Source organism: Mastomys coucha, unplaced genomic scaffold, assembly GCF_008632895.1.
Source record: "Mastomys coucha isolate ucsf_1 unplaced genomic scaffold, UCSF_Mcou_1 pScaffold18, whole genome shotgun sequence".
NCBI lineage: Eukaryota > Metazoa > Chordata > Mammalia > Rodentia > Muridae > Mastomys > Mastomys coucha.
In genome coordinates this window covers 115,604,217-115,628,749 of record NW_022196900.1, presented here as the reverse complement: position 1 = coordinate 115,628,749, position 24,533 = coordinate 115,604,217, and the positions used below count along the sequence as shown (strand labels likewise).

At 48.0% G+C, this 24,533-nt stretch overlaps 2 protein-coding genes across 2 annotated transcripts in view; one reads left to right on the top strand and one right to left on the bottom strand.

Moving 5' to 3' along the window:
* The window catches only part of Samd11 (sterile alpha motif domain containing 11), an 18,320-nt gene extending 5,305 nt beyond the window's left edge, over window positions 1-13,015 (top strand). Inside the window, exons 3-14 of the mRNA XM_031379885.1 lie at window positions 848-1,029; window positions 1,544-1,594; window positions 5,160-5,284; window positions 8,084-8,170; window positions 8,317-8,451; window positions 9,827-9,989; window positions 10,849-10,964; window positions 11,074-11,152; window positions 11,230-11,741; window positions 11,907-12,028; window positions 12,185-12,295; window positions 12,411-13,015. Of these exons, the coding sequence (XP_031235745.1) occupies window positions 848-1,029; window positions 1,544-1,594; window positions 5,160-5,284; window positions 8,084-8,170; window positions 8,317-8,451; window positions 9,827-9,989; window positions 10,849-10,964; window positions 11,074-11,152; window positions 11,230-11,741; window positions 11,907-12,028; window positions 12,185-12,295; window positions 12,411-12,653 (1,926 nt within the window). The 3' untranslated portion in view covers window positions 12,654-13,015. The remainder of the gene's footprint in view (window positions 1-847; window positions 1,030-1,543; window positions 1,595-5,159; window positions 5,285-8,083; window positions 8,171-8,316; window positions 8,452-9,826; window positions 9,990-10,848; window positions 10,965-11,073; window positions 11,153-11,229; window positions 11,742-11,906; window positions 12,029-12,184; window positions 12,296-12,410) is intronic.
* Window positions 12,740-24,533, bottom strand: part of Noc2l (NOC2 like nucleolar associated transcriptional repressor) — a 12,415-nt gene continuing 621 nt past the window's right edge. Inside the window, exons 3-19 of the mRNA XM_031379875.1 lie at window positions 23,527-23,701; window positions 23,316-23,444; window positions 21,709-21,829; window positions 21,531-21,621; window positions 20,238-20,316; window positions 20,022-20,132; window positions 19,640-19,753; window positions 18,876-19,064; window positions 18,574-18,713; window positions 17,676-17,787; window positions 16,662-16,775; window positions 16,147-16,248; window positions 14,906-15,049; window positions 14,674-14,787; window positions 14,250-14,385; window positions 13,554-13,643; window positions 12,740-13,176 (exon numbers count right to left, since the gene is read on the bottom strand). Of these exons, the coding sequence (XP_031235735.1) occupies window positions 13,076-13,176; window positions 13,554-13,643; window positions 14,250-14,385; window positions 14,674-14,787; window positions 14,906-15,049; window positions 16,147-16,248; window positions 16,662-16,775; window positions 17,676-17,787; window positions 18,574-18,713; window positions 18,876-19,064; window positions 19,640-19,753; window positions 20,022-20,132; window positions 20,238-20,316; window positions 21,531-21,621; window positions 21,709-21,829; window positions 23,316-23,444; window positions 23,527-23,701 (2,062 nt within the window). The 3' untranslated portion in view covers window positions 12,740-13,075. The remainder of the gene's footprint in view (window positions 13,177-13,553; window positions 13,644-14,249; window positions 14,386-14,673; window positions 14,788-14,905; window positions 15,050-16,146; window positions 16,249-16,661; window positions 16,776-17,675; window positions 17,788-18,573; window positions 18,714-18,875; window positions 19,065-19,639; window positions 19,754-20,021; window positions 20,133-20,237; window positions 20,317-21,530; window positions 21,622-21,708; window positions 21,830-23,315; window positions 23,445-23,526; window positions 23,702-24,533) is intronic.

Below are 24,533 nucleotides of genomic sequence, written 5' to 3'. Positions count from 1 at the left end.
TCCTACATACTAAGAAATAGCCAGTGATTTCATTCTTTCTCCTGAGAGCAGAAAGACTTTAAGATACAGGAAGAATAGAAAAAGCACTGGGCCTGAAACTGGAGCACTCAATTATGCTGCTCTGTACAGTGTTCAACTGGTACATGTAACTGACCTGAGTACATACCTATGTACAGAGGTCCAGCACAAGAACCCACAGTTCTACACACTTAGACCATGGATGCAAGGGAAAGGAAAAAAAATCTTAGAAAAATCTGTGCCAGTCGGGATAAATGGGACAAAGGGTCTGGCCTCCTCTTCAGGTGTCCTGTAAGTACTAGGCCTGCAGTTTACAAGGGACCAGCAGTTCAGGAAGCCACCAATTCCTCTAAGTGCCAAGCATAGGCTTCAGATTGTCCCTAAGGTGGGCTCTGTATAGCACTAGCAAAATGGAAAAAGGAATGTTGGTTGTAGCAGGAAGACAGAGCACTTGCCTAGCATGCCCAATATCTCAGAAACAGGGGCTGGGGAGTGGGGGATGACTGCTCATTGATGGTTTCGTTTGTCAACATTGACAATGGAGAGAGAGAACAGAACTAGAACCCTGTCCCAGGTTGCATACAGATCCCAGCAGATCCCAGGGTTAGGGTTAGGTTGAGAGGTATCCTCTAGAATGTGAAAGGTGGGGTTTATCATGTATGGTGAGCCATCACTCAGGTTGAGGTTACAGAGAATTGGATGGGAGCATGTGGGTCCCACACTACCATCCTTGTGAGCTTGTCTACAGCAATGGGACTTCTGCACCTTGGCCCAGGTGTTGGAGGCTGAGGGCCTGGCCTAACCTAACCTCATCTTCATACCTTCTCAGAACCGTGGACGACTGGCTGACAAGAGAACAGTCACTTTGCCCCCTACACGTGCCCTAAAGAAAGAAAGAACACCCAGTTTCTCAGCTAGTGATGGTGATAGTGATGGAAGTGGCCCAGCCTGTGGGCAGCAACTGAGCCTGAAGCAGGAGGATGATCCACATATCCATATCATGAAGAGAAGGTACTTTTTCCATGGCCAGGGCAGGAGGCTACTCTAGAGGAGTGGGGCATCAAAGTCAAGGGTCTGCAAACACTGTGAGGAGCAAGTACAGGCAGAAACCTTTCTTGACATGCCATCCAGGCACTTTATGTCTGTGCAGAGGTCACCTTTAGGGTTCGGGTTGGTGGCAGTAGGGCCTAGAGGATGTGGATGCTCCAAGTCTGCCTCAGGTGGCTGCTGTGATGTTTCTGGTTGTGGTCACACACTGGGTGAAGTAGTTATAACAACTAGATTCAGTACAATAAACACAATGTAGAGGAGGCCTGTAGCAAGGCTACTTTGGGTGCCCAGGGTAAAGTGAGGTCAGGACTGTTGTCCTCATTCATTTCTGGCAAAACCAGAAGTTGACTCTAGCCTGGCCAGTGGGAGCTGGAGCACATTTAACTTGACATGGGGCACTGCTCTAAGCACTGGTCCAGCTGCTAGAACCAGATACACCCTGCTGTTCAGCTGACCCTCTGTTTTCCCCCTTTAGAGTCCACAGCCACTGGGATGTGAATATTTCCTTCAGAGAAACATCCTGCAGGTAGGAGTCCAAGTTTGTGAGATGTCTACTCATACATCACATGCAACAGGAAGTTTTATTACTTTGTTTCCCCTTGGGCCTGCTTATTAGTTTTACACTGCCTGCCTTTTCTCCCTCCTCTGCCTATGAACCCCTTTCTTATTCATTATCTTAGCCAATATGAACTAATGTGACCTAAGTATCCAACCTGGAAGGTGGGTAGTAGGATCCTACCTATACTGTCCCTGATGGGATTGTCCATTTGTATCTACCTGCTCAAAGACTGGGGCTGTAATATTCTTGGATATCCCTCTCAGAGATGGGCCAGGACATGAGAATTGTGGTGTATGAGTGGTATCTTGAAGAATGTATAAGAATTCACTGGGGCAAAGGGAGTGTGCAAAGCTGTTTTAGAATTAAGAAAGAGGCAGTGGTGGCACACTCAGAAGGCAGAGGCAGGTAGAACACTGTGAGTTTGAGGACAGCCTGGTCTATAGAGTGAGTTCAAGGACAGTCAGGACTACACAGAGAGACCCTGTATCAAAAAACAAAACAAAACAAAGGAAAGAAGGAAGAAAGGGAGGGAAGGAAGAAAGGGAGGGAAGGAGGGAGGGAGCAAGTGAGCGAGAGAGAAGATAATAGCCACAGGTCTGGCCAAATGGAGGCTAAAGGTCTGGGCCTTGAATGTTGGACATGTTGGGTTTTGTCCTTAAGAAAGAAAGCACAAAGAGCAGGGTGGTGGTGGCACATGCCACCCTGTCTTGAAAAAACCAAACCAAACCAAACCAAACAAACAAACAAATACAAGGAAGTGGGTTTTATTTTGTTTGTTTGTTTTGGTTTTTGGGTTTTTTTTTTTTTTTTTTTTTTTTGGTTTTTTGAGACAGGGTTTCTCTGTATAGCCCTGGCTATCCTGGAACTCACTCTGTAGACCAGGCTGGCCTCGAACTCAGAAATCCACCTGCCTCTGCCTCCCAAGTGCTGGGATTAAAGGTGTGTGCCACCACTGCCCGGCTCCATAAAAACATCTTTAAACTTATTTCCACCTTATTTTGGAGTTGCCAGCTCAACTGATCATTTTTTTAAAGATTTATTTATTTTATGTATATGAGTACACTGTAGCTGTCTTCAGACACAAACCAGAAGAGGGCATCAGATCCCATTACAGATAGTTGTGAGCCACCATGTAGTTGCTGGGAATTGAACTCAGGACCTCTGGAAGAGCAGTCAGTGCTCTCAACCACTGAGCCATCTCTCCAGCCCTCAACTGATCATTTTTAAGGAAACATTATGAACACTGATGACATTTTATGAGCCTTTTACTTTAAATGCTACATGATGAATTTGTTAGCAAGGGCAGTAGGGAGGCTGGTAGCTGTGCTTCTCCTTTATGAGCAGTTCTTACCTCCCATGGCCCTCCCCACATTCACCAGGCTTTAGTGAGAATGTGTCCACACAGTTTGTCACAGTGTCAACTGCTGCAGTCTGGTACCCCTTAAAAAAACCATTAGTCCCAAGAGCCAGGATTATACCAAAATAAAGGGAAGAAAATAGCACACCAAGGGATACTGACAGCCTTCAGCTTACTTACTGGTGGATCTAGTGTCTAGAAAGCTAGCTGCTTTGTGCTACCTCCACCTGGCTTTGTTCTGCCTTGTTGGCCTGCCTACTCTTTCTCCTGTCTATGAATCTGTTTCTCTCTGAGTGTTTGATACACCTGTCTGTTCACTTGTTACCACTGATCCACTGTCCATCTGTCTTTGGTCCTCTGACAAACCCTGCAGTGAAACTGCCTGCCTGCCTGCTTGGATCGAGCAGACAGCCCTAACTTCCCCTTCTGTCTATGAAGCCTTGGGCAACATAGTCTCTGGCACCTCAGAGTTACTAAACTGTCAGGGAAGGGAATAAGTCTGGATTCCCTGGTAACACCAAAGGAACAGGGTGGAGACCTCAGAAGGCATGCTAAACCAATCTTTTTCTCTTTCTGGCCTCATGATCCTCCTCCAGTAGCATTTTGACTCTTTATACATGCCTCAAGCTCCTGAGACAGTCAGGGCTTGATCCATGTAACATGTGGTAGGGTGCAGTGGGATGCAGAGGAAGCATTGTGGCTTCAAGAACCCAATGCCATGATGCTAAAGGAATAATTAATGCATCTCCAGACATGTATATGTAGAATTTTTTCAGATCTACATAAAATCCGCATTTTTTTTTCATTGAATGATCAAGCTATAAGAACAGGTTTTCAGAACTGGGTCACCATTGGGCCGATAGAACAAACTACCAAGGCAGAATGAGAGATGGACCCAAGTTCAAGTCCTGTTCTGACCAGGTATCACATGGAATCATGTTATCCAGTGCCTAATGACTCTGCTGTCACCAGGCTTTTCCAGATATAGGTCCAGGTAGGAGACCTCACTTTCTTTCTGTGGACCAGGCTGTGTTCTGCCCCCCTCCCTAGAGAAATAGGTTCACCTCCAAACCTGAAGGAGATCCCCATCAGAGCCACTCTGAAGCTACTGCAGACTGTGCCTAGTTAGCCCACAATTCTCTCATGCTGAGATAGCATTTCTCTCTGAAGCCCGACACTGATGAGGATGCAGGGGATGAGTCTCATGCCAATTAATCCTATAAAGTACTTATACCCCCACCTGCCCTCTGGGCCTGTAGTGCTGGTGTGAGGAGAACACCACATCTGGGCCTCTAGGCTGGGCCCCTCTGGGGTGTCTGCTGATGAAATTTATCTGCTTAGGTGACAACCCTGGATTAGCCCAGCTCCAGTCACCCCGGGCAGGGGCTGGAAGCTATTTAATAAGGTTTAGAGTTGATACCCAGGTCACTTCATAGACGCTCTGCCAGAATCCAAGGCTGCTCTGTAACAAGTGGGCCACGGAGGGCATGTGCTGAGTGCTGGGCACCACTGTTCCTGCCCTGGCTTTGGCTTCCTGTTTCTCCCTTCGCTACTGATGTGGGTGTGCTTACAGAACTTCAGGGTAAGGTATCCCCACTTACACATCCTCTCCTCTATGGGGCTCTGTGGATGAGGATTCAGTTGACTCAGCAAGGAGAAACACAGGGGGAAAAAAAGTTACATGACATTATACCAAGCCAAAGGAACTGACTAGAAGTCTTGAATCCACCCATGAATGGTATGTCACCTAGGCTTGCTAGCACTCTGCTAATGAGCATGAGTCTTGTCAGCTAAAGAGCTCTGGTCAGAACTTCATCGTTCTTATTTTAAACAACTATGAACTAGGAAATGTTTGCCATGTTCTTGCTGCCAGACCTGGCAGTATGTTTGACAGCTTACCTTGTCTGCAGGCTGCCCTCAAAGGCATACTTTCTCTGCAAAGAATAGCTGGAGGGACTGCCTTAGAACTGCAGTTGGGTCTAAGTGCCAGGTCCTGGCTTCCCTTTGGTCTGTTTAGTAGGCATGCACATGTGCTCTGTCACTCGTCAGAGTTGTGCACCTGGCTTTGCGTACTTGGTGCATACTGTCCATGAGTCATATACCCTCATGCTGACTATGTGGTAGGCTCCCAACTATGAGGCAGCTCATTGCCTGGCCTGTCTTGCTCTGCTGCAGCCAGGACAACAACCTCCCCACCCTTATATCCAGTGTACATCGAAGCCGCTGCCTCGTTATGCCTGAGCATCCAAGACACTGTGACTTCCAGAGAGGCAACGTGGAGATTGGCCTTGGATCTGGAGGTGAGGAATCCAGGAGATATCAAGGGTGAAGTGGGACTATGGGGGCACAACTATCCTGACTAAAGACAGCCTACTGTCCTCAAGTCTCTGATCAGCAGCTCTGGGCTCTGAGCACTTTGGCTGGAAGCCAGAGGCCAGCAGAAGAGGGGGGAGGTGTGAGGCTGGCTTTCCCCTGGGGCTACACGTGATGGTAATTGTGTTAATCCCAGCCAGCCGGGCAGACAGGGCTGCAACAGAGGCTGTTCCTTTATGGCTTTTGCTGGAGTGGGTTTAGAATGTCTAAGATCCACCACCCTTTCCTCAAAGGGACAGATATCATGTAAGCCTCTCCTAAGTTCAGAACTGCCCACTGCAGAATGGCTCATGTAGCAGAAGCATGTTCTGCCTCCCTGGGGTCCTGAACCTGAGCAAAGTGAGCAAAGTGTATACAGTAGGGCTCCCAGGACTACCAAGGAAGCCACAGGAGTTCAGAAAGAGAAAGGCAACCTGGAGAGATTATGGTATGCCAAGGCAGTCCATAAGGCTTCAGTGAGGGCAAACCTGAGTTTCAAGGGCCTTGAGGGGCCTTTCTGTCCTAGATGGGATGCTTCTGGTAGTGCCTGCAGTGTTTAGAAAGGCTGGATGGGTGTGGTGCATCAGAGTGGACATCCTTATCAAAGCCCCATGTGCTTGAAAGGCTTTATGGGCTGGTAGGGGACTGCTTCTGGAACAGCTAAGAACCTGATGGAAGCCCAGCCTGATGGAAGCAGCGGAGCAAGCAGCTGATAAAATATAATTGCCCCATTGATTGGGTAGAACCAAGGGAGTTTGTAATGATTGAGATATTCTGAGCTCACAGTCCCTCCCACTGTACCTGCTCATGGAGAGACCTCCTTGGGTGCATGTGTGTGTGTGTGTGCGCACGCCATGTACTTCCTCCCTGAGCCATGATGATGTTTGTTGTGGTGTCTGTATACACACACATTTCTCTGTGATGTTTAGTCATCTGTCTGGCTACTCCTTCTATACTGCATGCAGAGGTTCATACTATGCATAACTATGGGAGTGTGTATTGTGCCCAGGTTTTACATATGCATTCTTTTAAGGTCTCGTCCCTACGTTCTAGGGGCTTTCTTTCAGTCCTTGTTAAGTGTTCATTCCTCCAACTGCTCCCTGGACCAGATAGAACTATAGGGCTTTCAGCAGGTTTTCTGATTTTGTGCATTTTCCTATTACACATCAGGCAGTTATAGTCACTGCCTGATGTTAGCAGCACCCTGGTGTCCTGGGAGTGAATGTGGCTTCATTAAGTTTGCCACAGGACTGAATCTTATTTGAGGTGCCTCTATTCCATGATCATCTCCACCAGACTGTTACCTGAACTCCAGGAATAGAAAGACTCCCTGACACACACACTCTTCCCCCCTCCCACCTCTCTTTTGGGGGTAGCCACTTTTATAGTGAGAACAGACTGCTGTGAAAAGAGTACTTGCATAATCCCTAAAGGGGGATCTGTGGGTTGGGACAAGAACAACAGGTACAAAGTGAGTGAGACCAGGCCACACAGACCTAAGGGATCCTCCTCCCTGTCTAAATCAGCTGCTGCCCCTTCTGCCCACTGGTCTCTGATACAATATTGGTGGCCCCAAGTGAAGCCAGATACCCATCATCTGCTGGGTTCATCTGAGATATTATGGGTAGAACCCTTGTCCAGACAGTAGGTGCTGTCTCTTTCTCTGGGGCAGAGGTTGAGATAGCCTGCTAGACTAACAGATCAATAAGTTATTAGCACCATTCTGTCAGCTATAATGTGCAGATTGATCAGTGTTTTGCTCCCACACTTCCCCAATCTGATAAAAATGACAGATTAAGGAATTTTAAAAAATGGAATTCAGTTCTGGTGCTGGTACCACCAGCTTTGGGGGAGGGTGGGCACACATGTAGTAGCAGCCCTTAGTGGGCATTATAGAGATTTTGAATCACCCACGGAATCATTCCTCCACACTCCCCTAGCTGGTGAGGATAAGTAGGGCAGAGATAGGAACCTTAGCTTGAAGCCATGATGGCATGGGCTGTTCAGCAAAGGCCCTAGCCTCAGGGCCAGAGCTCAAGAAGCAGCTGGGCATCAGTGTTTAGGCCTGTCTGGAACTGGGTCAATTAATGCTTGAGATTTGGCATGTGGGGGTATGATGTTTGGGGATATTGTAAGCAGAGGCTGGACCTGGCCTCATAAAAGCATAGTATTGTGCACTATGGAGTGAGTTGCTTAGGAGTCCCATCAAGAATCCAGAACCTGAATATGCAGGTGGGCAAATATCACCAAGGAGAGAGACAAGGACTTCCTTTCTGAGCCACAAGTGTAGCACAAAAGTTACTTGGGGGAAGAACTTGAGCTTCTGGTGGCAGGGCTCTAAAGACCTAGAATGAAGTAGGTTGGATTTAAAATACGCTTTCTGGACTTGTTTCCCCAACACCTGCACAGTGGCCAACCCTATCCTAGGAGGCAAAGGCAGGCCACTCAGTTCCCCCAAGGAGAGGCTGGGGAAGCACAAGAATTTACAGGAGACTGTCTGGTGAAACACCGATATGGAGTTCTCACTGTTTCTACTTATATGCCCAAGGCCAGCATCAGGATTGCTTTGTGTCTTTACTATACTCTGCATCTACCTGTGTTCTCTAGCCTGGGACACCAGATCAGACAAGGTCTTTAACTGCCAGGAAGAACATAGTGGTGGTTGGGGTTCCAAACTGAGCTAAGGCAAAGATGGCCTTCTCTCTAAGCCATGAGGCACTGGATAGGGTTCGCTCTGTTCTCTACAGGTGACCTGTTGGGCAAGAGGCTGAGCTGCCCCTACATTACCAGTGACTGTTCTTCAGAGAAGAAGGCAAGAAGCAAGACCCCCCAAGGTGAAAGGCCAACTCAGGAAAGGGATGCAGGTCACAGGCAAAGGGAGGGAGCAATGAGTTCCTGTCTCCTGAAGGGCTCCCCAGACCTTGGGTGGAAACCATAAGAGAGGAGGCCTTGACATTCCCCTTGGCCCTTTGTCCAACAGAGACTTTGCTGCTTCCAGAGCTGGAGTCTCCAATGGCCCCTGAGGACCACTACCATCAGCTTATATCAGCCCTGAGTGAGGCTGGTCACTTTGAGGAAACTCAACATCTCTACCACTTGGGTATCCCCAGCCACGGTATGTACCACCCCCACTGCAGGCACTCCAACTTCAAATGTGCCAACTCTCTGTTACCTTTCCATGGTACTAAGCTTACCTCAAGGATCTGGATGTTTGGAGGTCAACACCAAGACCATTGGATACATAGAGGAGCTTCCAGATAGTGATACAGTCTAACTGCCTCACTGCTGAGGAGAGCCCAGGTGAGGGTAGGACAGAAGAATTTGTTGAAGAGATGTGGACTCTAGCCTATGCTAGGTTCTCCTCACTCCCAGAGTATTCAGTGCAATACAATGAATCTGTTGATACCATGTCAGATTTTACAGGTTTTGTTGTTATATGGGGAAGATGGCATGGCAAAAATAGGAACCTGTGTCACAGTCAGGATGTGCCCCAGGTTGCTTGAGGGAAGCCAAACCTTAAGGCACTATCCTTGCAACCTAGGACTTGTGAGACACCCTGTGCTGCTACAGCACCGAGAAATTTTTGTCTTTTCTGGGTGCTCAGGGAAGGGAAAAGGATTTTTGAGTCTTGCAGAAAGCACTGTCCCCTAGGGCAGCAGCTGAAGCACCAAGAGCCTGAATAATTCACTAAATGTTAATAATTTAAAAATCTTTCTTTTTAATTGCTTCCCCGGCTCTGCTGGCCTGTGCAGGAGACTGTCCAAGCAAGCTGGCTGTCAATCACCATTGCATGGAGCATGACTGGGGTGGACTGGGCTTATTAGGCTCTGGGATTTGGCTTCAAGCCCTAGCTAGACCCACCTCCCTTTTTCAGCTAAATTTCTAAACAAAGTGGTAGAGAAGTGGAGCTTGAGCTAGGGGGATTAAAGGGGCTAGGAACCTCCTCTCTTCCTAAATGCAATGGGGGCACATATCACAACCATGCTGGACTGTGACCATGTGTTACTGCTAGTTAATAGTATCTGCTATTATAACCACATATGCTATGAACTGCTTTATGGGGATGACAAGTCCTTCCTGTTCTTGCCTCCTGTCTAGAAAGGGGTTAACTGGGCAGCCTTCTGTTTGAGGTGCACTCACCTACTTGGAACAGCCCTATGCCCTTACACCTCTGACCTTGTGAAGGCTCAAATCAAATTAGCACCAATGCTCTATATGTTAGAGCCCTTCTCAGCTCATTTTGGTTACCTACTTATTCATGTTCCTTTCCAAGTTCACTTGCCTGGCTGCACCCTGTAGGTCTTATTGCAAACTGCCTTCCCTGGTGATCCTCCTCCAGCCCGTGACACAAAACCGAGCTCAGGACATGTGAGAGTCTCCTCCTCCCACTCTGTTCTTACCTTCACTGGGTCAATGCCCTGCTCACCAAGCTAGAAAGGGGAAATCCTAGAGGAGCTTATCTGGGTGACTGCTATCACCTCCCTTCCCAGATCTGCTAAGGGTACGCCAGGAAGTAGCAACTGCAACACTGAGGGGTCCCAGTAGCTTGGAAGTACACCTGCCCTCATCTACAGCAGGCCATCGGCGGAAGCAAGGCCTAGTTCAGCACCAGGAGGGAACAGTTCCAGCTGCTACCACATCCTTTTCTGAAAGGTACTAAGCAAGGCCCCATATTCTGTGCTTGTTACTTGAGGCCAATCCTTTCTTTCCCTTGAGTCCTCCATCGCAGATATGGATACTGCATTCACTATGTTCAAGGTCCACTGCAGGAAGCCCCTAAAACCACCTGTGCTAAGCAAAGACCCAAGAAAATATTTTTGGGAGCAAAATATGCAAGAATGCCAAAGGCCATTACAATTTTATTGTTGAGCAAGTCTACTACTCCAGCCTAGCAGAAGTGCCCCAAGAGAGCAGAGGCTCTCCCCTCACAGGTGGTGGTGGTATGCTGAGGAAGGCAAGGGAAAAAGCCACCAGCCAGAGGATTTAGAGTGAAGGACATACACCCCCTCCACCCCCACCCTGCTATAAATAAACTCCATAGAGACATCAGAGACGTTCACAGTACAAACTTGTCTCCACAGCAGACTAGTTAAGCCAAGGAAAGCATTGGACAGGGGTCCCAGGTTTCCCAAACACCCAACTCTGCCAGACTGCAGCATCTGCCACATCTACAAATTGTGGCTAATTGACCCACCCTGTACACCTCCCCTCACTGCTCAGGATGAGAGGTATCCCCCACCCCAGTAATTACTGATACAGTGTGGACCATCACCTCTGTGCTGACAGGGAGATTAATTGGAGCTGCCTGCATGGACTCTGTGTGTGTGTGTGTGTGTGTGTGTGTGTGTGTGTGTGTGTGTGTACAAGCAGAAGCCATAATCAGCAAATCAACGACCACCTAAGGGGTCAGCAATTAGAAGTGTCAGTGGGGGTACACCCAGGGGGGATCACAGGAAAGAGGGAGTGTGCACAGATGGAACCAGGCATGTGTTCACTATTCTGCTGTCCACAGGGATATGTCACAGCCACCCCCTTTGCTGTCACCCCAGAATGTCCCCCACATCACAATGGGCTCCCATCTCCAGCCTCCTCTTTTGGGGATGCCCACAGCTCTGTGTCAGACCCCAGGTGAGAAAGTCGGGTATGTAAGCCGTTTGTATCCCTATAAGGCTCTTTAGGCAGATAGATAAAAGTAGTGCAGAGCATCCAGCTTCAACAGCCCTTTTTTCTATCCCAGGTTTCAGCTTCCTACCCTCTGCCCAGGCTGAGATGCTAGCTCGACAGCAAGAACTTCTACGGAAGCAGAGCTTGGCTCGGTAAGCACCTGGAAGACCAGTGGGAGTAGTTTTAAGGATGCCCAGGCTGACTCCCATCGTCTGTCCTTTTGGTCCAGGCTGGAGATGTCAGAGTTGCTTAGGCAGAAAGAACTGGGCAGTGTTCACCGGCCACAGCTACTGACACCAGAGGTGGCCTTGCATATCCCTGAGGGTCCTGACGAGCTCCAGCGACGTGGCTCCATGCTGGTTTTGAAACACAGCTCAGCACCACTACTGGCCCTGCCACCCCAGGGACCCCCAGGCCCAGGACCCCCTATCCCAGTCAAGGAGTCTGCCCGAAGCCGGTCCGAAAAGGGGAGTCTTGGTGCTGCCTCAGCCCAGCCCAGCGAACCTAAGGAGACGACAGGGGCTGGCCTCTGGGCTCAAGATGTCTCTGAGGAGCCATCCAAGGACTCAGATGGAGAGGACCCCGAGATAGCAGCTGCCAGGGAAGGGGCCTCTACCCCCAGACAAGTACCAGCAGGAGGGACCAGAGGAGAAGGAAAGGAGCTTCTATCAGGGTCCACACTGCCCCCTCCACTGCCCCTGGGATTCCCTTGTGGGGCAGTTAGCCCCTACTTCCACACAGGTGGGCAACCCTAGACACCCACCGATAGGGGGTTCCATGGGGAGAAAAAAAAATCCTTTGTCACTAAGCCAAGGACTTCACCAATTAAGAGAAAGGTCAGCCAATGGGGAAAGAGGCAAAGAAATAGAAAAGCCCAAGCCCTAGTGACATTCTTTCTATCTCTAGGTACCATGGGGGGGCTCTTCACTGATGAGGAGACCACAGCCCGTGAGGATGTCAACAAGTGGACTGTAGATGATGTCTGCAACTTCGTGGGGGGCCTTTCTGGCTGTGGCGAGTATGCCAGGGTGAGGGGAGCGGCAGGTCCCTAGGGCTAGGTCAAGAGGCCCAGTTCTGGGCAATGTCCCAGTCTCTACACCCCACAAAAAAGGACTTTCCTTTTGCTGAGTTATTTTTCCATGCAAGCTATACAACTCTACTGTATGGACCTAACTTGTCCCCAGGTATTCAGAGAACAAGGAATAGATGGAGAAACTTTGCCTCTATTGACAGAAGAGCACCTTCTAAACACCATGGGACTGAAGTTAGGGCCTGCCCTCAAGATCAGGGCACAAGTAAGTATGTCTAGTGCTTTCAACCTAGAGAGGGCATAAGGATTCTTTGTACCTGGAGTTGTTTTCCTATGCCCCTTTACCTAGTAGGTATTCACCCAGCTTCATCTCTTTGTAGGTGGCCAAGCGCCTGGGCCATGTCTTCTACATGGCTAGCTTCCCTGTGGCCCTGCCACTGCAGCCACCAAGCCTGCAAGCACCTGAGCTCAGCCCAGGACAGCAACCCCTGTCCCCAGCAACCACCACCTCCCCATATGAAGGGACCCACCTGCCCACAGGCCAAGTCTCACCCAAGCAGGAGAATGGGTCAGGGACCATAGCTCTGCTTTCAGGGGCCCCAGATCCTTCCCAGCTTCTCTAATGATCTAGCAGGCGACCATCATACTCCCTAATACCCAGTGAAATTGCCCACCCCACTCCACCCCCAGGATATATCCCTTTTAGATGCGAAAATGCCAAGAGTATATTTAAAAGGGAAACATATGGCTTAAAAAGAAAAGTAATGGATTTCTGCAGCGGTCTGCAGATAAACCAAAGACAGACAAAGTGGAGAGGCTATGGAGCCACCCTCCCCACTCTGAACTGGGACAACTCTGCAGGTCAGGGTTAGCCTCCTGCTTGGGGCAGCAGAAGGCTCTGCAGAAACAGTTCCCTTTCAGGGTCAAAATGGCTCTTAGTATACTTGTTCTGTTGTGCTGTAACAATAAAACCCTGTTTACTGTCTACTGTCCTCTTGCTGCACAGTTCTTGTCCTCAAGGCCTCCAGGAGGTGGCAGGAGGCCCTCAGTCCTCTTCTGAGAGCTGAAGATCCTCCAGCTCATCCTGTGGTCCCTGAGCCAGCTGCCACAGTTCACTCAGATCCACCCCTGTGTCTGTGTCTCCATCTACAGAGAAAGAAGAGGCTACATAAGTTCTGCTATATCATGAAAAAGCCACTCATCACTAATTAATTACAGCATTAATTAAATTTATCAGCATGCTATAGCTGGTTTCTAGAGAGTACAGAGCAGCTGGCCTGGTACCCCAGGGAGGAGCATAAACCTGGCCTAGAGCTGTCTTCCAATGGCCTTGCCTCCAGACAGACTCCAGGGCTAGTCTATTTCATAACAGAAGCCACTTACCCACTGGGCAGTGGTGGTGCACGCCTTTAATCCCAGCACTTGGGAGGCAGAGGCAGGTGGATTCCTGAGTTCCAGGACAACCAGGGCTACACAAAGAAACCCTGTCTCAAAAACAAAACAAAACAAAACAAAACACTTACCCTCTGAATTGTTGGCACCTTCTTCCTTATCTTCTTCCTCCTGATCTTCTTCTTTTACTTCTTGGTGAGCTTCTGGGAGCCCAGGAACTCCTGCAAATGAAGAACTGTCTCTCTCTCTCTCTCTCTCTCTCTCTCTCTCTCTCTCTCTCTCTCTCACACACACACACACACACACACACACACACACACACACACATACACACACACACACAGAGGAACTCCTGCAAATGAAGAACCGTCACACACACATACATACACACCCACACACACCAGGTGCAATAACAAGGCAATGCGTAGCTACACAGGAAGGTTGGCTAGCCCAGTAGCCCTCTGGACATCCAACAGGGGCCCAGATCTCAGCAGTGGCAAGGAGGCCACTAGCCCTTTCTGCCACCTATATGGAGGCCCCAGCATGGTGACAATTACCAATACTGAGTCCCCAGCTTAAACATAAGGGACCAATGAGTAGTACAAGAAACAGATCTAGAGGCTAGAGAGATGACTCAGTGGTTTAAGGACCTGGGTTTGACTCACAGTGCCCACACTGAGTCTCACAACTGTCTCAGGGGATCCGTGATACATGTAGCCAAAACACAGACATAAAAATTAAAAACAACAATACAGTCCTGCCCAATAGCCAGACATGAATGAATCCCCAGACACACAGCTCTCAATCACTCCCACCTTAGGTCTCACCTCTCTCAAAAAAGTCTGTGCTGTCCTCTCCCTCAGAACTGTCCAACTCAAACAGGTCTTTTAATTCTTTCCTGTCTTCATCCTTCCTGTCTTCCACTTTCCGCCTTTTGATCTCTGGGAAGTTCAGGTCTTCTAGCTTCAAGAACCAAAAACAGAACAACAAATGAGGACAGGGAGAGGCCAAGAGAACTAGGTAGAACTTAGCTTAGCCCAGCCCCACCTCAGGTACCATCTATAGCAATACATGGGACCAGCTGCCTGGCAGGTGAACAGAAATTTATAGGCTTCACTCAAACTTACCTTTCTTTTTTTCCCTCCTGCTTTTGTTTCCTTTTCCAACTTCACTCCCTCAGCCTAGACCCCTTCACAAATAACCTGCTTGGCCACTTTCTACAAAACCATCTTCACAGACCCCCAACCATACCCGCTCTTTGCCACTGATCTCCAGCTGGATCTCACGGTCCCTCAGCTTCTTCCAATGGCTGTAGTATCTGGTGAGAGGGGTCCCTTCTTCACGGACCTGCTTCTCCCAAGCATCCTAAGGGTTGGGTAAATTCAGGACCATGATCATCCTGGAAAACCCTTACCATCTACCACACCCTAACTGGTGACCTCAGGCGGCACCATTCCAGTGCAGATGCCAAGTCCCAACCCACCACTGCCAGCTGGTCAGACACGCTGAAGGTCACTCTCTGTCGAAGACTTCGGATATGTTCTGCATTCTCTTGCACTTTCTCCAGCAGCTGGCGCACCTGCCGGCAGTAGTTAGCCACTTTGCACTCCCGGAGAAAAGATTTCAGCTGCAGAAAGGAAGGACTCAGTATAGCTCCAGTGATAGTTCCATTCCTCACCCCCGAGGGGGTCCAGGCAGTGAAAAGCCATGTGACAATCACAAGAAGAAACAAGGACCTGCTTTCAATCTCTTAATTAGGTCTCACAGGCATAAGACCTTGCTCATGTGCTTTACTCATGTGCTTGTCTGAGTGCTACTGCAGCAGCCTGAGAGGTAAGCAGCTGAAGAGCTGTGAGAAGCCATAAAACCTTAAATTTTTTTTTTTTTGGTTTTGATTTTGCTATTTTGATTTTAACTGAAACACATGTGCTAACTCCTACTCTAGACCCACACATCCACACACCTAAAATGTTGACCCTAAAACTAAAGGTGTCCTGACTACCTGACATCGTCAGCCAGGAGGATGATGGGGAAGCCAATGCCACATTATGCAACCAACCGTAATACAGCCATGTGCACAGCTATATATGTAAACTTCTGCCTTCACACATACACCTGTGTCTATATAAGCCTGACCCAGGTATAGCTCAGGTATGAGCAATACTCCAACTCCAACAAGCCTGTGAGTAATGGATCTAGTCCCCTACCAGTACCAGAAAGGGACAGCACTAGTCCCCTCCTATGAGAAGGGCCTAAGATGGGAAATAGCTGAGCTGAGAGCAAACAGATTCTCAGAAGGGACACAGAGAGACCAGGACCATATAGAAAAGCAAAATGGGCACCAGACCAACCCAGGCTTTAGACTTCCATAGTTTGTAGTAGGCTTCAGCCAGCCTGGGGAAGAGTCTGTAAATTCTTGAGATCCTGATTAAGTTATCCAGACCTGTCCCAACTTTGTCAGTGGCTGATAATCCTTTACAAGTTAATTGCACAGTCCCTAGAGAAAAGTTCCTCAAGCTATCAAGGCAAATGATCACTCTCTCCCTGCACTGGCACCAATGGATCTTGCAGCCAGGTAGCTAGATAAACATGATATTGCTACTGGTCTTCTAGGACCTGAACATAAGGGGAAGAAGACAAACCTACTAAAAGATTGTCCAAGTTAGCCACAAAGAGGATGCCAAGGTCTGGCCAGGGAAGGGAAGTCAGGTGTTGAGCACATACCTGTAGAACAGTAGGCAGCACCAACTCTGGGAAAGCGATGCTATGGGCCTGGCTGTGCAGGTATTCCAGAATAAGATCATACAGCTGTTCCAGTAGGCCATCCTGAGGGGGCAGGCCCAGTTTCATCAGATGATGAAGCCCAGTAGCCTGTGATCTTACATTTCACCCCAATTCTGCTCAATCTCCAAGACCAGGGCTATAAAACAGTACTCACAGCCTCCCCCAAGTCACACCCAGCTTCACTGGGACTGAGATTAAGGAGTCATTGCTCCATGACTACAAAAACCTCAATCTTAGCATTTGAGGTGGATCTCTGTGAGTTCAAGGCCAGCCTGATCAATATAGCAAGTTCCAGGGCAGCAAGGGTTACATAATAGAGAGATCTGGTCTCAAAAGAAACCATAAATGCTCCACAATGGGAATCCCTCCCTTGTACATCAACAGCTTTAAGTCTTAGTGAGCCAACTAAAACACAGCCCCGGGCCTTTCCCAGAAGGCCTTGAGGTCAGCCTCACCCGGTATGCCTTCTCCTGCAGGTTGGTGCTGGACAGCTTCAAGATCACAGAGAAGTTGATGGGCTTGGAACTCATGCGGCCTGGCCGCCTATTGAAGTCCACCTGCTGGAAAATCTACCCACAGAGTGTCAGCCCAACCCAAAGAGATCCCCCAAGACCAGGCTGTACAACTAAAGACAGCTCAAACACCACACATGCCCCTGAGCCCCTTGACAGATAACCATAAGGACTCCTGTATACACGTAACCACCTTTAGAGATAGTGGTTATATGAATCTAGGCCTCATGCATCCCAGGCACTATAGATAAAACCAGCAACAAAAAAAAAGACAGAGAAGGGAGAGTCTGTGTTTTCTATACCCCCACAGACTTTGCAGGCTATATATACACTTTGGCCTTCCTAAGAAAAGAGGGAAATAGGAGCCTAGCCTAACCTCTTGGTCCAAGGATGCCTCCCCAGCAACTAGGAGACTGCCCCCCCCACAGAACAGGTAAACCAAGGAGGCACAAATACATGCAAAAGCAGAGAGAGAAGGTTCTATAGGAAAGCCCTGACAAGAGAACATGTTGCTAGAAGCTGAACCAGCTACGATTAATAAATTGGCGGTAGGGAAAGTTCCTCTGAGCAAAGGATGCTAACTAATATATAAAGCTAATATTAATACCACTCTTTATCCTACCCTTAAATTAAAGGAAGGGCAGTGACACTCTGTCAGCAGAAGGCTTAGATTCTACCCTTGTGGTTCACTTTCTCAGGGAATCTGGACCTGATGTGAGGAGTACAAGGGCAGGTACAGTGAACCAAGGTAGAGGTCAGAATAAGATCTATCAAGGAAAACAAGGAAGGTGTCATAGTAAGTGTGAGACTTGGAGAGACTAAAGGCAGATCTGTAAGGACTGCAAAGACAGGGGGCCACAGGGCCATTGTTAGAAGTTAGCACTGGCAGACACAGAGGAGGTGTGGTTTCCTAAAGACATTTCTAAGTGTAACCCAAGTTGTGCCTAGCACAGTCACCTCGAGAATGAAGGGCAGAACAGGGATGAAGGTGCTGATGGTCTGGGACAGCAGTGTCAGGGCACGTACACAATGCATACGCAACGGATAAAAGCGGGCAGTGGGCAACAACCTGGAAAAAGGAGGAACAGAGCCTAGTCAGGTAGCCAGGCTCAAACATCAGTGTTAACTGTCCACTGCCTCTGACTCCTCCCCATTCACAAGCTCCAACTATAGGAGGTCCTGGTCACTCCTACATGGTGAGTACTCATAGCACCCATGGGGAATAGGAATTTAAATAGTCAACAAAACCAACAGGGACAACCAAAATCCTTGGCCTTGGGTACTGCACCACTGCTCAGCTGCAGGACTGAAAGACACTCATCTGGCTTTATAGTTTCATTCACTCCTGCTTTCTTTCCTCTCCACTGGCTGCTTTTGTTTTCTTGTACCACCTGCCTCTTTCCCTTCCTAGCACAGTCTTCAGTGTCAGGAGAAAGCTCAAGAGGACAGAGGCCCCCTCCTAGCCAGAGAGGTAGGCACAGCACATTCACAGAATATCAAAAGCACTTAGAACTAGATCTGAATGTCCTCCAACTCCATAAGGGCCCAAGCAGGGTCCACATAGGTGTTATACTGTAGACAGCTAACCTATTTACCTAAGTAAAGGATGACTGCAAAGCCCAGCTGCCTGAAATCTATATCCAGTCATCTTCTCAGGCCTTTCCTCAGAGACTATAGCCACAAAAGCTAATATTTAAGGTGTGGCCATCTGAGAAAATTCTTTGTACAATGTAGTTCACAGAAGCTAGCAGATCAGAAACTTCTGCCTTATACCAAGAGCACTGCCAAGTATCCCGAGGAACTTGCTGCACCCAGCCCCCAGGATAATCTAATACAGCCCTGTCCTTGAACTCACTTGATACAGCCAATGATGATCTGTGAGAGAGGGTAGAGTAGGGGTTGCAGGACCTCACTGGAACCAAGGGTACTCAGGACTCGACACCACAGGTAGAGGCAATGCACATACTGCCAGTTGTACACAGACTGGTATGTTTCCTGGTGAGAGTGAAGTCCACATCTAAGGCCCATTCTTCCCTGCAAGAATCATCCAAAGCCTCCCTCCAGAGTGCTGAGCAATCTCCCTCATTAAAAAGTGGCTTCCAGTATGCCCTAAGGCCCTGGGTGGGGCTACTGGCTTAGAAGGGTCAGACTATGTACCTTCTTGCCTGTGGTCATAGCATTACGCAGGTGGACTGCTAGCTGTCGGATGTAGAGGAAGGCATGCTGATAGGAGATGCTGGGGTCCAAGGCAAGCAGTTCAGTCAGTGTCCGTTGCATGAAGCTTATGAGGGGGAGGGTACTGGGAGAGGTGAACTTGCAGTTTCTCACATACATGATGTACATTTGCTGACAGACAAACCAAAGTTAAGAGCCACCTGAGCAACCACTGTTCAGTTCCAAGCCACCTGCCCACACCTATGACTTTCCATTAGAACTGCAGTTCCAAACAGCTGCAGACTCAATTCTTGAATGGTTCCCAACACTCAAAGACTCGGATGTTTCTCAGCCTACACATCTGCACCCACCAGCCTCAAGGCAAATAATCTAAGATATGTAGAAGAGAGGAAGGTGTATGATGAGAAGGGTAAGATGAGGAATAGGCAAGGACTGGACGAGTAGAGGAGATGATCTGCTTCACGCTGGGTCTGTACAGCAGCATCTGATCTTGGTTGTGGCCTCAGACATGTTCCTATTTTCTAGGTATGACATTCTCATGCCAATGGGAAAAGAACCCCTCCCACCATCACCAACAATACCCAGAAGACCATGTATTCCTGTTCCCATCACCACCCTATTTTCTTGGTAAGAAAACTGTGATCAGAGTTTGGTGTCAAGTCCCAGTAAGGACTATCAACCACAAAGACTGTCTGTCAGGCGCCCATGCTGATTCCCAACACAGACAAATAGAAGACTTGCACTACCTTCAGAATGGGACCAAGGAAGGATTCCTTCTTGTGCCGGCAGACTCTGATGAGTACCAGGAAGGCCAGGACCCGCAGAGATTCTTCACCCGTGCTCCACAGAACTACCATCCTCTGTGAAAAAGATATATCACTGCCTTTCCTGGCCTAGAACCCTCCATGGCTAGCAGGCACGCCTCAGTGGAACCTATTCTCACATTACTAAGCAATGCTTTCCTGAAAGGATGGAGGGCTGAGACTGGGACCCTTGGTGGGTAGAGGACACAACAGGAGCAGAACAACTGTAAGTACAAATGCTGCCTCTGTCCTAGCCAGGAGTAAGACAAAAAAGGTAGCATGAGCATTCCTAGCTACACCAACACAGTAGTACAGGTTAACATACCTTGAGCAACATTCGGCACTGCTTAGGGAAAGTCAGGTAGTAAGGAACCAAGCTGCTGATATGCTGCAGGACAGCTGCAGACACCGTGGCTTCAGCAAGACAGGCTACCAGCTAAAGAAGAAGAAGAGAAAGTCATTAAAGTCTGGGGTGTAAGAGAGCACCAGACTATCAGACATAACCAGGTCTCCTGGGATTCTTTATCCACCAGAACAGTACCTGGACAACTGCACTCAGGTATGTCTTGACGTCCACACGGAGCTTCCCCCATAGTGGGCTACTAGATGGCAGCAGCATCCTGCAGGGAATACAACCACCCAAATCCTGAAATTCAGACACAAGCCTGCCCAAGCACAAGGTCACATAACCCGATCCCATATACACAACAGCCAAGGGGCTCCTTATAGCTGGTAGATATAAAGGCCTGCCAGGACTTCTTGAGCATAGCCCAGACTGACACCTGCAGGAAAGCAACACCTGCCCCTTGCACAGGCCACCAACTTGGCCAGAGTTCAGAACAACTGAACTCTAAAATCCCAAAGTATCTTCCCTAGAACTTTCAGATAGATTTCTCTTCTGAGTCTCTGTAGCCAGCAAACTCATAGCCAGCATTCAAGACCTATGGGGGCCTAACCAGTCACCATTGCTGTTGCAAGCCATGTAGACCTGTACATGCCACATACCATAAAAAATGTACTTATATACTCAATTTTACCTAAATTTACCTAAACTCTAGATCCTTAACTGCTAAATAGCTGAACACCTGGCAACAGCAACTAATTCCCTGTGAGTTTTACACCTTATTCCTTACTGTCTTAGTACATAGTAGATGTTTACCAAGATCTACTGAACTGTACCAAGGACAAAAATCCAGAGCCCATTAAAGACACCCCACTGTAACCTTCTAGATATCTAAACCAACACCATCTCATCTGTGTGACACCTCAAGCATCGTATCCAAATCAGGGGGCAACCCTGTTTCTAAAAGCTCACTTGTCTCTTCATGACAACTGTTCCCCAGAGTCTGGGTGTATTAGCCATTGACTTGGGCTTCTGTCATATCATCTGGCTTATTCTCTGCCCTTTCCATCTGTTGGTTTTCTTGCTCTCTTCATTCTCTGCTGCCTCTAGATGGACTCATCCTGTCAATGCATCAACCAACTGCCACCATCTTCTCCTTCAGGTTTTGCTCTTTTGCATTTGCTACCTCAAAACACAAGGCTATGTCTACTCTCAGCCCCACCATGACTCATCTGTATTTATTAGCTCTTCTCTGTGCTTCCTTAAGACTTTCTGTGACCTCCGGGCAGTGGTGGCGCACGCCTTTATTCCCAGCACTTGGGAGGCAGAGGCAGGCGGATTTCTGAGTTCAGGGCCAGCCTGGTCTACAGAGTGAGTTCCAGGATAACCAGGGCTACACAGAGAAACCCTGTCTCGGGATGATAAAAAAAAAAAAAAGACTTTCTGTGACCTCCTCCACCTTAATGACAAAACACCTGACCATCCCCTTACCTGTTGCTATCCTTTGGTGTCTTTCCATACAGTAGCTTCTGAAGGCAACCACAGAGGTCTCGAATGCAGAAAGTAACCAGAGCATTGAACACTGCAAGGAACAAAAGTGTCATTCACCTATATAGGGAACATAGGTGTCACAAGGAAGCCTGACACAGGTCTCCTGTCCCCAGCTCACCAGCACTATCTGCAACCTGGAACCTGCAGGTCTCAGCAGCTTCCTGGTCTCCTTGGGTGGTGGCTACAGCTGCTCGGAATGCCTGTACGACTTCATGGAACAGCTTGGGAGTAAGGTGGTGCTGAAGGGGCAAGAGATCAAGATCACTAGAAGAGTAGTTCACAGTACCTGGCTCTAGGAACCTGCTCCGGGTTGAAAAGTTGTGGGTTAGATTGTGCTTCTAACCTACAATCTCAGGGCCAGAGCAATTGTGGGGCTAAGATCACTGGACCATGAGCCAACAACAAAATAGGCACTGAGCCCACTTGGATAGGCAGAGCCAGTCTCTGAAGTCCCAGAAGAAAGGGGAGAGAATACTGTATTACAAACCTGTTCCAGAAAGTATATGGGAATCTCCCTTTTCACTCCCTTCCCTAAAGAAGCCAATGTGAAAGCTAAGCATGGTAGCTGATGTCTATGCCAACACTGGGAAAGCAAAGGCAAGGAGACTACAGCACGTTTTGAGGCAAACTATTCTATATAGAGTTCGGGAACTCTATATAGGTTAGCCACCAGGATGATTTACATAGTGATCTCCAGTTGTAAAAAAAAAAATTCCCAAAACCTCTAAGTGGGAAATTATTCAAGGACATTGACTTCATTTCACACTCCCCAGTGAACAAATAATGCTAAGTCTGACTATAGTCCAAAAAGCTTATATAGTAGAAATTTAATATCCAAGTTTTTTTGGTGATATTTGGAAATAGTGCCTTTGGAAAGTAATCAAGATTACATGAAATGATGAGGTTCAGGACTCCACAGTGGCATTAGCAGACTTATAAGACAGACACTGAGAACAAGTTTGGTGGTGTACACTTTTAATCCCAGCACTCAGAAAACAGAAGGAGTTCTATATACCAAGCTCCAAGACAGCCATAACTAATGAGATCCTGTCTCAAAGAACAAAAACAAAACCAAAACAACAAAAGACAGACACAGGGCTCAGGATAGTGTGATTATCTAGAATATGGTCCTTGGCTTGATATCTAACAACCCAAAAGATATATCTGAACAAGGATCACAACACAAGGCCTTTACCAAAGACTATCACCATACTTTTTGACCTGCCTACCTCCAGCTATGTGAGCCGGTTAAATTTCTTTACAAATTACCTAGTCTGGGGCTGGAGAGATGGCTTGGCAGTTAAGAGTACTACTGACTATTCTTCCAGATGATCCATGTTTGGTTCCCAGCACCCACATGGTGGCTCACAACCATCGGTTAACTATGAACGTACATACAGTACACCAACATATATGCAGGTGATACACACATATATAAATAAAAACAAAGACAACAACAAAAAACAAATTCTGTTAACAGAAATGAAACAAACTCTACACCCACCCCACAGTGGCCAGGACCCTGATAGGGAGAGTGAGAAGGAAGTAGGCAGGACTATACAATAAGGAGATGTAGCTGGAAGACCCTGGCACTTGGAAAGACCCTCATTGTGTGCTTCCCAGAAACATAGTCTTTTCACCTTCTGTCTCAGATACCTCAAATAAGGCAAGGTCAGAGTCTTCTGCCTGTGGAGATCCAGCCACCCACCCTATACTGCTTCTTACCATGGCGCCCTGCTTCCATCTCTCCACCATGGCAAGGGTCACAGGTACAGGCTCATTCTTCTTCCTCTGCAGTACTCTGGGCAATGTGTCATCATCCTCTCCTCCATCTTCCTCTGTTTCACTTGCTTCCTGTACCAGATACAAAAGAATAAAGCTGCGACATTGTATAGAAATCACAGGAGCCCCAATACCCAGGTCTGCCAGGTTTCACCTCCAACATGTCTGGCAGGGAGTGGAATTGCTCTTCTTCCTCCACAGAGCTGTCTGAGTCACTAAAGTCCAGTAGGCTCTGGTCATTCTCCTGTAGGAACTTGTAGAACTCAGGGTCTCTGTCCTTTAGCCGAGAGAGCTGGTCTTTGTGCTCAGAAGCACGCCCCTTATGCAGGCTGAGAAAAATGGTTGTTGGTAAAGCCAGTGAAAAGCCAACAGGGGAAGGAGTTTTTTGTCCCCACATAGCCAATTTGGTTGTTGCCTCAATTAGGTCATATTAGTATATTCCCTTCACGGTAAGACCAATGACCAACAGGCTTGTCTCTCTTCCATAATTACACATACAGCACCTTTGACATTGTTTCAACATAACCATTTCAAATTCAGCATTAATCAGGGCACTCCCAAACCAGCTGTGCACCCACCATCCTCACCTCATTGTTGTAAACTGTCATTAGTTCTACAATAACACCTCCAAACCATATGTACACTTCCCCTCAAAACTCTCCATTTCCAACCTTGCAACTCTTCCAATCACAACCCTAGAGACTCCTTTTGTATGTTACTTAACATCAATTCACTGCTTAAGCTTGAGACAGCTTCTCATTTTACCAAAAGACTTTATAGAACCAGGCCCCTTCACTGTCACTCTGACTTGCTATTTTCCTTGCCACAGCCATGCTCTACTCCAATTCCTCAAAGGCTGCCTGCTTTTTCTTTGCAGTTCTCGCTCAAATTGTGCTCAAGTTGTTATCATTTAATATCAAGCACCGCACGAAGCTCAGCATTCCCCCCCAGAGACCTTATCTGCACTGGCACACACACCCTACACGTTCCATTTTTCCCTTCTAACATGCCCACTGGTTTATCCAGGACCAAGTGCTTTTCTTTTTTTGTTTTGTTTAGTTTAAAAAGCCTTCTACGCCGGGCGGTGGTGGCTCACGCCTTTAGTCCCAGCACTTGGGAGACAGAGGCAGGCGGATTTCTGAGTTCGAGGCCAGCCTGGTC